At 36.3% G+C, this 13,706-nt stretch overlaps 1 protein-coding gene across 4 annotated transcripts in view; it reads left to right on the forward strand.

The window, feature by feature from the left end:
* The window catches only part of EMC2 (ER membrane protein complex subunit 2), a 49,479-nt gene that overhangs the window by 9,735 nt on the left and 26,038 nt on the right, over positions 1-13,706 (forward strand). For all 4 annotated transcript variants that reach the window (XR_012416599.1, XM_065519533.1, XM_005563927.4 and 1 more), the window contains exons 4-5: positions 2,493-2,578; positions 5,310-5,367. Coding sequence is in view for 3 of the 4 variants with exons in the window: in XM_065519533.1 (XP_065375605.1) it covers positions 2,493-2,578; positions 5,310-5,367 (144 nt within the window). In the remaining variant the exon portion in view is untranslated. The remainder of the gene's footprint in view (positions 1-2,492; positions 2,579-5,309; positions 5,368-13,706) is intronic.

Below are 13,706 nucleotides of genomic sequence, written 5' to 3' on the forward strand. Positions count from 1 at the left end.
AATGTATGGCTTATATGGAATGCTTTCTATAGCTGTTTTTGAGTGCTACTCTGAACAGTAAGTGGAACTAACTGGATATTTTAGGACAAAGTATCTTAAATCTTTTTATTAGTCCTGAGAAGTAGCTGTTTAGTATCCTAGTTTTACTGAAAAGATTTAGTTACTGAAATTTGTCTGCTTAGTAGGTAACTTATCCTATTATATAGAGTTTAAAGTAAGAAAGTTTAAAACAATTTTATCTTTTGTGTTATTGAATGACTTTCATAGAATGTAATGTTCAATACTATTACACAATATTATAAACATATCTGACATAAGAAAATCCTGATGTATAGAACATAACTTAAAATACTAATAATATTTGGCCAGGTGAGGTGGCTCACGCCTGTAATCCCAGCACTTTGGGAGGCCGAGGCAGGCGGACCACCTGAGGTCAGGAGTTCAAGACCAGCCTGACCAATGTGGTGAAACCCCCATCTCTACTAAAAATACAAAAAATTAGCTAGGTTTGGTGGAACATGCTTCTAGTCCCAGCTACTCTGGGGGCTGAGGCAGGAGAATCGCTTGAACTTGGAAGGCAGAGATTGCAGTGAGCTGAGATTGTTCCACTGCACTCCAGCCTGGGCAACAGAGCAGGACTCCGTCTCAAAACAAACAAACCTAATACTATAGTTTTTAAAATAACACTGTAATGATAGCTGTGTTTTTGGACTTGTGCTAGGAACGAAGCTAAATGCTTTACTTCATGCTTTTATTGAGCCTTCATAATTATTTATTGATTTGATTTGTGTTTGATGTTATTATTATATTTATTTTATAAATCAGAAAGTAGAGGCGTCTGTTCTGTTGTTCCTATCATCTTGAATTCTTAAGTACCACTTCATGCTGCCTCTGTATTTAAACTGAAAGAAAATATATAAAAACAAAAAATTGAAATACCTGAAAAAAAATCACATCTGAATTAGTATTATCCTTTTCAAGGTTGGGTTGGCCATACATGTAAATCTAGTGGAGCTGTTAGTGGTGAAAACATTCCACAAAACCTTTGTTGGATTACCTTCAGTACCTATGAGACATAGTCTTTTGAGTATTCATAGAGGTGGCAATTTTATATCTTGAGAGGTTTTTATTTTTATTTTTTTGAAATAGCCAAATATCACTTAATAAAGTAGGAAGTCAAATTAGAAAACACTGTTGATTAATAAAGCAGTATATCCAGTTAAACAGTAACTTTTTAATGGTTAAGATTATTTATACAGTTAGCTTGCTTGACTGACCAAGTAATATGATTTTGCTTGATATCAAAAAAATAAATGAACATATCTTCACTTTTGACTAACTTGAATATTTTTCTTACTGTGGCAAATTTCAGCCACAAACTTTGAAGCTGTATTTCCAATTCATATTAAAACTTATTTTATTACCAGTTAATAGTTTCATCGGTAGTTAATAGCATTATTTTGGTCACACATGCATTAATATGCTTCAGTGGACCATTTGTATAATCTTTAACATTTCTAGGACTTCCAAAACTTATAATCCTTCATATGTTGCAGAGAATGTAGTTACTCAGTAAATATTTGATTATTTAGTCAAGTTGATGAGTCAGTTATGGATACTTGTTCAAAAAAATTGGTATTCCATCCGTTTAGTGTCTGCATTTTCTGACCCCCAAATCAGGATATGTTGATTGAAAGGATGATTGATTGACTGGGTGCAGTGGCTCACGCCTGTAATCCTAGCACTTTGGGAGACTACCGCAGGTGGCCACTGCAGGTGGATCACCTGAGGTCAGGAGTTCGTGACCAGACTGGCCAACATGTTGAAACCCCTTCTCTACTAAAAATACAAAAATGAGCTGGGCGTGGTGGCAGGCACCTGTAGTCCGAGCTACTTGGGAGGCCGAGGCAGGAGATTCGCTTGAATACGGGAGGTGGATTTTGTAGTAAGCCAGGATCGTGCCACTGCACTCTAGCCTGGGTGACAGAGTGAGACTCCATCTCAAAACAAAAAAAAAAGGAAGGTTTATGGATTAATATAAAATTTCAACAGGACAAAATTAAACACTTAATGTTATTTGCTAGGAACTTGAGATGACTACTAAAAAACTTAGTTCTTACCAGTAGAATGCTTATGCTGCAATTAGGAAGAAAATGGCAAGCGCTGTTATCATTTAAGTAGGAGGCTGACACATAGTAGTAGTTTTTAAGGAGGAATAATATGATATTAGTACTTGAAGAGTTATTAGCGGTTCTCATAATCTGCTTATTTTCCTGGTTAAGAGCATGATCAGTTTCTAAACTGATTGTTGCCTTCACTGTAATGTCGTAGTTCTTCTTTCAATCCATTGTTACTGATTAATTTTACTTCATGTTATTAGATGACACTAATGAAATTATTCAAGAAAACACACTGAAGACTATATAGGCCATTCATTATAGCCCATTTAGTATAAATAATGTAATTACTACTCAACTTTTGTTTTTTTTCAGTTTTGTCTTCAAGAGCTAAGAAGACAGTTCCCTGGCAGTCACAGAGTCAAGCGATTAACAGGCATGAGATTTGAAGCCATGGAAAGGTAACCAAATCTTGTCAACAGTGTGATCCTATTAAAACTGGCAGGCATGGAGCTTATTAATCATGGTGGTGTTAATTTTTTTTTTTTATTTCAAACATTCTAGAGTGTGTGAAATACTGTCTCATGGCTTTAATTTACATTTTTTCATGACTAATGATGTTGAAAACCTTGTCATGTCTGCTTAGATATTCAAATAACTTCTTTTTGAAGTATCTTCTTTAGTCTTTACCCGTTTAAAAAATTGGGTTGTTTCACCTTTTTTGCTGCTGATTTGTGGGAGGTCTTTATATATTCTGGATAAAAACTTTGTCAGATATATGTGCTGTGAATATTTCTCCCTATTCTCCTGCTTGAACATTTTATTTTCTAAATGGTGCCTTGTGAAGTAGAGAAGTTTTTAATTCCGATGAAGTTTAGTTTATCATGTATTTTTAATCGTTAGTGATTCTTTTGTCCTGTCCAATAATTGTTTTCTAATATCTCAACAATATTCGGTAGTGTTTTCTAGACAGTAGGAACAGTTAAATTATGATTATTTTTAGTTCGTGAGAGTGCTTTCAGACTATTTTTCTTTTTGCTGTCTTTTAAAATTTTATTTTCAGTACTTCTGGATGATTGTGCTGTACAGTTCAACTGTGTCCTTATATTCTGCCTATTATGTCTATTACTAACAAAGGAGTATGGAAGTCTCCAACTTTAATAGTGGATTCATCTATTTCTCCTTGCAGTTCTATTAGTTTTTGCCCCACATATTTTGATGTTCTGTTGTTCGTCACATAAGATTAAAGGTTGTTGCATTTTTCTTGAGAATGAGCCCTTTATATTATGTAATGCCCCTCGTATATCCCTACTTATTTTCCTTGTTCTGAAGTCTGCTTTGTGTGAAATTAATATAGCTCCTGAGCTTTCTTTTGGTTAGTGTTAACAGCATATCTTTCTCCTTCCCTTTATTTTTATTCTGTTGTATCTTTGTATTTTGAGGGTTTTGTGTAGACAGCATTTCGTTGGGTCATGTTTTTAAATCCACTTTGATAGTCTCTGTCTTTTCATTGGTATACTTAGACCATTTACATTTAAAGTGATTATTAATATAGTTGTTTCATTATCTGCCATATTCATAACTATTTTCTATTGATTGCTCTTTTTTCTTTTGTCATTTGTTTTCTGCCTTCTCTGATTTAATTGAGCATTTATAGAATTTCATATTTTCTCTCTCTCAGTATATCAGTTATACTTCTTTTTAAATTTTTTAAATAGCTGTCTGAGAGATTGCAATGTGTATTTAGAACTATCCAAGTCCACTTTTAAGTAACACTATACTGATTCACAGTTAGGGCAAATCCCTTACAACAGAGTATTTTTAATTCCTCTCTTTTGTCATTTGTAGCACTGCTTTCATTCATTTCACTTATTCATAAATCATAATCACCAAATACATTGTTGCTGTTACTATTTTGAGAAAACTTATCTGATCAATTAAGAATAAGAAAAAAATTTTATTTTACCTTTATTTATTCATTTTCTAATGATCTTTCTTTTTTTATATATTAGAAACTTCCAAAGGTTCTAACCAATATTATTTTCCTTTTCTCTGAAGAGCTGCTTTTAACATTTCTTGAAAGGCAGGTCTGCTGACAGCAAATTGCTTTAATTTTTGTTTGTCTGGAGTATATTTCTCCATCACAGTTAATGGACAGTTTCTCAGGATACAGAATTCTAAGTTGGTTTTCTCTCAGAACACTTCAAATATTTCCCTTTACACTTTTCTTGTTTGCATGGTTTCTGAAGAGAAGTCTGATATAGTGCTTATCCTTGTACCTGTATAAGTAATGTGTTTTTTTCTTCTGGCATCTTTTAAGATTTTCTCTTTGTTTTTGATTTTCTGTAATTTGAATATGTGTAGGTGTAGATTTTTTGGTATTGTGCTTGATGATCTTAGAGCTTACTGGATCTGTAGTTTTGTGTCTATCATAAGTTTGGGAAAATTTTTAAATGTTTTCTATATTTCTTTCTTTTTTCCTTCTAGTATTCCATTACATATATGTTACATCTTTTGTAATTGTACACACTTCTTGGATATTGTGTTCTATTATTTTTCTCTTTTTATTTCAGTTTTGAAAGTTTGTATTGATAATTCTTCAACCTCCTGACTCTTTTGGGTTATGCCCAATCTACTAATAAGCCCAAGACCATCAAAGGCATTCATCATTTCCTTTGCATTGTTTTTGATTTCCAGTATTACCTTTTGATTCTTTTTTAGAGTTTCCATCTCTGTTTACATTACCCATCTGTTTTTGCATCTTGTTTACTTTTTGCATTAGAGTCGTGAAAATACGTATCATTGTTTAAATTCCTGGTCTGTTTATGCCAATACTTCTACCATATCTACATCTGGTCTCCTGGTGCTTGTTATATCTCTTCATAGTCTGGCTATGTGTGGCTAGTTTTTAGTTTTGTACTTTGGACAAATTGAGTCAGTATTTTTTTAAGGGAAATTTTCTGTAAGTACTATATACATGATCTGCTTTACTTAACAAAATAAAACTGTAGTAAACGTTTACTGTTATATGAAGATGGAAGACTTTGGTAACGATATATAAATGCGTTTAAAGCAATTATAAATGCATTTAAATTAAAAGATTAAAGCCAGTTTAATTTTTTTCTGTATTTACTATTTATCACTATATTTTTAAGGTAATAATTGTAGATGTTTCATTTTCTTTTTAAATAGATATGATGATGCTGTACAGCTATATGATAGGATTTTACAAGAAGATCCAACTAACACTGTAAGTTGGCAGATTGTCTTGAAAAAAATTTAAAGTTTAATTTAAAAGATAAAATTAATTGAGGAAATAATGGAAAGATACATAAGGAACTAGGTTTTATATATTTAATTTTTAATTGAAAGATATTTTTATTTTTAATTTTAAATAGTACGTGATGGGCCACATTTTATTTTATATAGATTTAAGACTCTCCAATAAAATTTGACTTCTCAGCCTGACCAACATGGTGAAACCCCATCTCTACTAAAAATACAAAAATTAGCCAGGCGTGGTGGCACGCGCCTGTAATCCCACCTACTCAGGAGGCTGAGGCAGGAGAATCCCTTGAACCTGGGAGGCGGAGGTTGCAGTGAGCTGAGATTGCGCCACTACACTCTAGCCTGGGCGACAGAGCAAGACTTTACCTCAAAAAAAAAAAAAAAAAAAAAAACTTCTAGAAGATACCTTATTAGAAAAGGGGCTAGTTATGATTTGGAAAGAGTAGACTATGCGTTTGCATAAAATATTTTGAAGTTTATGAAATACTAAATTGTTTAATTTGTGCAGTTACTTTTTAGTTGTCTTAATGAAAAATAAAATAAGCCATTTCAGTAATTAGTATATGGAATTAATGAAGGCATTTTATTTTGTTTTTGCTTTTTTCTGTCTTATACATGAATAAGAAGAAACATACCCTTTTAATTTAGTGTACTTTTGAACAAGTATATTAGTTTATTGGATAAATTATTTGTTCTAAAGGTACCTATATAGTAGTATTTGTTTGAAAAATACCCTGGTGAATTCTGTTTTTAATGTTGAGAACATTATAGTTTATTGCCATAATAGCTTTCCTCAGACTTAACCTGTTAACTAAAAAGTTACAGAGAGACTTTAGATAATATGTCAGTCATTTTAATGTTTTATGTCATTATTTCTATGCACACATATGCCTGCTAAAAGAAAATAAGTATTTTTAAAATTTTTAAACAAAAACCAGGTTGAGTTTTTTTTCTTTTATAGGAGGAGAAATTGTTATATTAACACAATAAAGATACATGAAGTTTTTCTCTTATTTGGCAAGTATTTCTTTAAAAATAGACATAAAAAAACTTATATAATGTCTGACTGTAGATTTTAAAATGTAAAATGCTTAGTAATTGAACAACAGTAACTCGATGTCTGTAGTTTCTAGAGCACATTTATCTCAGGCATTGATCATAAATTCCCTATCTCTGCTTATTTCCTTTGATAGTCTGTAATAATACTTACGTATTAACAGTAGTTGATATGTTTCTTAAATGATAGTTGCTTACTTTTAATCTTTTCCCACCCCAGGGAGATTTTCTGTGGAAATTTCTTAGGGTTTTGAGTGGGTGTGTGGGGGTTTGTGTAGGGATATGTGTGTCTGTGTGTTTGTGTGTGTAAGTTTTATTGGACTTACAGTTTCTCATGGCTGGGGAGGCCTCACAAACATAGCAAAAGGTGAGAAGAAACAAGTTACATCTTCTGTAGATGACAGCAGGCAAAGAGAGCTTGTGCAGGGAAACTCCCATTTTTAAAACCATCAACTCTCACTATCAGAGACTCACTCACTATCACAAGAGCAGTGCAGGAAGCACCCACGCCCATAATTCCGTCACCTCCCACTGGGTTCCTCCCATGACGTGCAAATTGTGGAAGTTACAATTCAAGATGAGATTTGGGTGGGGACACAGTCAAACCATATCATTCTGCCCCGACCCCTCCCAAATCTCATGTCACATTTCAAAACCAATCATGCCTTCCCAACAGTCCCCCAAAGTCTTAACTCATTTCAGCATTAATTCAGAAGTCCACAGTCCAACATCTCATCTGAGATAAGGTAAGTCCCTTCCACCTATGAGCCTGTAAAATCAAAAGCAAGTTATTTCCTAGATACAATGGGGGTACAGGCATTGGATAAATACAGCCATTCCAAATGGGGGAAATTGGCCAAAACAAAGGGGTTACAGGCCCCATGCAAGTCCGAAATCGAGTGGGGCAGTCAAATCTTAAAGTTCCAGAATGATCTCCTTTGACTTCATGTCTCACATCCAGGTAATGCTGATGCAAGAGGTGGGTTCCTATGGTCTTGGGCGGCTCCACCTCTGTGGCTTTACAGGGTACATCCTCTGGCTGCTTTCACGGGCTAGCATTGAGTGTAGATTTTCCAGGTGCACAGTGCAAGCTGTCGATGGATCTACCATTCTGGTGTCTGGAGGACGGTGGCCCTCTTCTCACAGCTCCACTAGGTGGTGCCCCAGTAGGGACTCTGTGTGGGAGCTCCTGCCCCACATTTCCCTTCCACACTGCCTTAGCAGAGGTTCTCCATGGGAGCCCCACCCCTGCAGCAAACTTCTGTCTGGACATCCAGGCATTTCCATATACCCTCTGAAATCTAGACAGGGATTCCTAAACCTCAGTCTTGACTTCTGTGCACTCACAGGCTCAACACCACATGGAAGCTGCCAAGACCTGAGGCTTGCACTGTCTGAAGACATGGCTTGAGCTCTGGGTTGGCCCCTTTCAGCTACAGCTGCAGTGGCTGGGATGCAAGGCACCAAGTCCCTAGGTTGCACACAGCATAGAACCTTGGACCTGGCTCATGAAACTACCTTTTCCTTCTAGGACTCCAGGCCTATGATGGGAGGGGCTGCCATGAAGACCTCTGACATGCCCTGGAGACATTTTCCCTATTGTCTGTGGAATTAACATTAGCTGCTTGTTACTTATGCAAATTTCTGCAGCTGGCTTGAATTTCTTCTCAGAAAATGGGATTTTCTTTTCTATTGCATTGTCAGGCTGCAAATTTTCTGAACTTTTATGCCCTGTTTCCCTTTTAAAACTGAATGCCTTTAACAGCACCCAAGTTACCTCTTGAATGCTTTGCTGCTTAGAAATTTCTTCCACAAGATACCCTAAATCATCCTTCTCAAGTTCAGAGTTCCACACATCTCTAGGGCAGTGGCAAAATGCCACCAGTCTTTTTGCTGAAACATAACAAGAGTCACTTTTGCTCCAGTTTCCAACAAGTTCCTCATCTCCATCTGAGACCACCTCAGCCTGAATTTCATTGTTTGTGTCATCAGCATTTTGGGCAAAGCCATTCAACAAGTCTCTAGGGAGTTACAAACTTTCCCACATTTTCCCATCTTATGAGCCCTCCAAACTGTTTCAGCTTCTGCCAGTACCCAGTTCCAAAGTTACTTCCACATTTGTGGGTACCTTCAGTAACGCCCCACTCTACTGGTACCAGTTTACTGTGTTAGTCTGTTTTCATTCTACTGATAAAGACATACCCTAGAAGACTGGGCAGTTTACAAAGAAAAAGGTGACTTACAGTTCCACATGGCTGGGGAGGCCTCACAGTCATGGCAGAAGGCAAGGAGGAGCAAGGCACATCTTACATGGATGACAGCAGGCAAAGAGAGCTTGTGCAGGGAAACTCCCATTTAAAAACTATCAGATGTTGTGAGACTCATTCACTATCATGAGAACAGTGCAGGAAAGAGATGCCCCCATAATTCAGTTATCTCGCTGGGTTCTTCCCATGATCCATGGGAATTATGGGATTTCCAATTCAAGATGAGATTTGGTTGGGGACACAGCCAAACCATGTGAGAGTGTGTGTGTGTGTGTGTGTGTGTGTGTGTGTGTGTGTGTGTGAATGTGAATGTGTATGTGTGTGATGTGTTTGTTTTGTTGTTTGATGTGTTTGTTTTGTTGCTGAGAACTTTCATTATTTTGTGAAGATTCTCAGAATATAGAAAGTTCAAGGAAAACTTTTGACAGCTGCAAACCTGTCTAATAAAAAATAAAAATAAGAAATAACTTCTATAAGCTTATATAGATACTGAGAATAAAAAGTTAAAATTGGAAAGTTTTTGAATAATTTCCTAATCTTACAATTCTAATAGCTTACCATCTGTCTTAGTTCAACAGTTTCTTAGAAAAAGCACCCATTTTTTTTTTCTGAAGATTTTCTCATGTACTTATTCTTCACTTATAAGACTTCATTGTGGTTTCAAAGATACTCATTTTTCACTTAGCCATAGATTGAAAAAACTGAAATCAAGTTTTTGAAAACAGCTTCTGAATTTTATTTTTCTCATCCCAGGTTAAAAATCAATATAATTTAATTTTGGAATTAGGAATACAGTATTTTAATTCTGTCTCAGTTTACACTGGAAATTTTTAATAAGTTATTTCACTTCTTCAGAATATAAGATAATGTATAACTATTGCTCTGTCTTTGTAGTACCTTTCATATTTTATTGCTTTTTGTGACTTTTAAAACTGGCTGAAAGAGAAATCCAAATGTTTCCTCCCATAGAATATGTGTGAAGTGGTACAAATTGAACATCCTTACGCTGAAAATTTGTAATCCAAAATGCTTCAAAATTCACCACTTTTTGAAGAATGAAATAATGTCACAGGTGAAAAATTTCACCTCTGATCACATGTGATAAGTCACAGTCAAAACACAATGAAAACTTTGTGTTCTGCACAAAATTATTTAAAATATTGTATAAAATTGTTACCTTCAGGCTATGTGTATATGGTGTATAGGAAATGTCAACCAATTTTGTGTTTAGAGTTGGATCCTTATCACTGTGATATCTCATGTATACAGAAATATTCCAAAAATTGAAAATATCTGAGATGTGGAACACTTCTAGTTTCAAGCATTTTGTATAAGGGATACTCCCTGTAGTAACTAAATCCCCTACCGGTAGGTAAACATTTGAGAGCAAGGCGACTTAATTCACCTTTGCTAAATGTATTATTTTTTTTAATCAAACATGATCTAGTCTTTTCTCAGTCCCTTCTTTCCTTCTGTAAACATGTATTGAATACCTCTCATGAACCATCAAAGAGTTGCCCTTACTAAGAGTAGAGATACTGTTTTTGTTCCTGTGTCCTTAGGAAGCACTGTGCTAGACATTGAAGGAGAAAACATACCTGTAAAACACCTAGAACTAATAAAGTCTATAAGTAGGGTCACTAATATGCAACGGTTAAAGTTACTGTGTAGAAGACATCACCGTTTCTTTTTCCAAAGCAACTTAGTATCTCAAAGGCGGGAAAGTCCAGTTTTATTCTCATTTACTGTTCTCTGCGTTGTAAAAAAGTGATCACGTGACCTTTTATTTGTCTTATGCCTCTGTGTTTCTGGATATCCAGTATAGAAATGAAGTTGTTCATTGAAGCTTTAAGCAGCTGTACTTCCTATTCACATGCATTCATTATTCTTTCAGAGAACATTTGTTATGCTTGCAGTGTGCATGGTAGTGGGTACAAACACAAGGATGAATAAGCCTTTTCTATGCTTCTGGTGAGGTAGCATGATGTGATGAACATGCTGTAGACTTTGAAACTGATTTATTCTCTTTCTTTGGTGACTTGCATGAATTTTGAGTCTGGAAGGCCTTAAAGGAATGAGTGTGACTTAAATGATAGAAAGACATTGTATCCCAAGTGAATGCATGAATAAGCCTTAGCATTATTAAAGTACAAGGCCTGCTTAGGAAAAAAAGAATAAGGTAATTAGAATGGAAGTTCCAGAATTTTTTATTTTAGAGAATGGTGGAATGGCATACCTTCTCCCCATCTTTTTGAAAGCTCTGAAATACTCTATTGAGAAAGTCATACGCATGTTAAAAATTGTGGACAATAGGCTGGGTGCGGTGGCTCAAGCCTGTAATCCCAGCACTTTGGGAGGCCGAGACGGGCGGATCACGAGGTCAGGAGTTCGAGACCATCCTGGCTAACACGGTGAAACCCCGTCTCTACTAAAAAATACAAAAAACTAGCTGGGCGAGGTGGCGGGCGCCTGTAGTCCCGGCTACTCGGGAGGCTGAGGCAGGAGAATGGCGTAAAAACCCGGGAGGCAGAGCTTGCAGTGAGCTGAGATCCGGCCACTGCACTCCAGCCTGGGCGACACAGCGAGACTCCGTCTCAAAAAAAAAAAAAAAAAAAAAAAAATTGTGGACAATATAAAATGATATGGTAAAAAAACATAAGTCTGTTCCTCTATCCCTGAGTTCAGGTTTCCTCTATCCCTGAGCTCAGGTACTCCTTCTCTTAGGGAAGCCCCGTTTTTTGTTTGTTTGTTTTGTTTTTTTTTTGAGAGTGAGTCTTGCTCTGTCTCCAGGCTGCGGCTTAATGCAACTTCCCGAGTACTTGTGACTACAGGTGCGTGCCACCACACCCAGCTAGTTTTTGTATTTTTAGTAGAGACGGGGTTTCACCATGTTGGCCAGGATGTTCTTGATCTCTTGACCTAGTGATCTGTCCGCTTTAGCCTCCCACAGTGCTGAGATTACAAGCGTGAGTCACCACGCCCAGCCAGGCAAGCACTGTTAATGATTTTTTTATGTGATCTTTCAGATATATTTTTTCATGCACAAATAGGTGTGCTTGTGTGTGTGTGTGTGTGTGTGTGTGTATGTGTGTATTCCTCTGACGGGGAGAATGGCTAGAATTGCAAATGTGGTATAGTCTATGTAACAGTATAGTTTAAAGATCATGGCATGTCATCACATCCTTTACATTATCCTGTTGAGTAGGATTGCATTGCATGGATATATATTCCCTTGTCTTAATGAAAAAATTTCTTTAACTAAGTCCCCTTGGTGAACCCTTAGGATGATTCTGGTATTTCCTCTCAGAAACAGTTTTTCCATGGATGTCATTGGTGGGATGAATCTTTAGAGGTGAAATGTCTGGGTCAGGAGTTCCATGGATTTTAAATTTTGATTGATGTTACCAAATTTCCTTCTGAAAAGGCTTTTTATTCATCTGTACTCACTTTCTGTGGCATATGAGAGTGCCACTTTCCCCATATACTGCCACGTGATATATTATCAGCTTTTTCCTTTTAATAGTTGCCTAAATGGTTAAAAATGTTACTTTGTTTTAATTTGCATTATGAGTACTGCTGAACATCCTTTAATATTCTTTTTTTTTTTTGGACGGAGTCTTGCTCTGTCTCCCGGGCTGGAGTGCAGTAGCGCGATCTTGGCTCACTGCAAGTTCCACCTCCTGGGTTCACGTCATTCTCCTGCCTCAGCCTCCCAAGTAGCTGGGACTACAGGCGCCTGCCACCTCGTCCGACTAATTTTTTTGTATTTTTTTAGTAGAGACAGGGCTTCACCGTGTTAGCCAGGATGATCTCGATCTCTGGACCTCGTGATCCACCCGCCTCGGCCTCCCAAAGTGCTGGGATTGCAGGAGTGAGAAGATCTTTTTGTATTCTTAAACAGCCATGGGATTACAGGAATGAGAACATCTTTTAATATTCTTAAACCACCATTTGTATTTTTCTTTCTGAGCTGTCTCCTTTTACACTTTTTTCAAATTTCATTTCTCTTCTGATAAAGAGAGGGCAAAGTTCTGGTACTCTGCCTAGTTAACCTTCTTCTCCTCCGCTGATTTACTTCTAAGGAAGATAGTATTTTATACCTCTGAGTTGATTCATTGTACAGAGTAGCTAGAAGTACAAAAAGAAGGTCTATATTTGTTAACAACTTGGTAATTTTTAATTTTTATTCTTAGAGAATGGAGTATGAAGTCAAATTTTGATTAGGTAAATACCATCAGTTAGTTTTAGAGATAATGTGTCATCGAAATAGGATATATTTTGAAGGAGATGAGAAGAGATAAGTAATTTGGAGGCTGTTCTTAGGCTAGAGATTATGGGAATCTAAAACTAAGACAGGTGGAATTGGAGGGGACTGGGCTACTGACAACTTTTGTTATTTATATTACTCCAGTACCAGTTTTGCACTTTTTTTTTTCGGCTTGCGTTTTGAAAATGATTGACTTTTCATACTTTGAATCTTCCTTAAGGGGAAAAAATTCTATCCATTGAGTGGGAGAGTGCCCAGCATTTGGTAGGCTTCCAGTGAATACTTGTTGAAGGAATGCCTTTCAGAAAGCAGAGTAATTATTGTTTTTTAGTTGATTTCATACCTCAGAAAGATCAGATTTTGTCCTGAATTGTGAACTCTGCCTATTGTGATATATCAAATATTTGTAGTTTTATTTATGAATTAGTTGTAATTTTCTCTGTGCCAAGGGTAAAGATTATTTTTATTTTTATTTTTTGGTGAGGGGAGGTGGGGAAGAGGGTTGATTTTTATTCAGGCTTCTCACAGTTGTTAGAGCCGCTCTGTCTTCAGAACAGTCACAACACAGGAAGTGCACCACTGAGACTGCCTAGGAAAGTCTGACCAGCTAAATCTTATTGCTTAAAATACACATATTCACAAAAACTGATAAACGGTAACATGCCTCACACAGGAATGTATTTGAATTTGCAAATGTCCTGACTAGCTGTA

This window comes from Macaca fascicularis, chromosome 8 (assembly GCF_037993035.2).
Source record: "Macaca fascicularis isolate 582-1 chromosome 8, T2T-MFA8v1.1".
Lineage (NCBI taxonomy): Eukaryota > Metazoa > Chordata > Mammalia > Primates > Cercopithecidae > Macaca > Macaca fascicularis.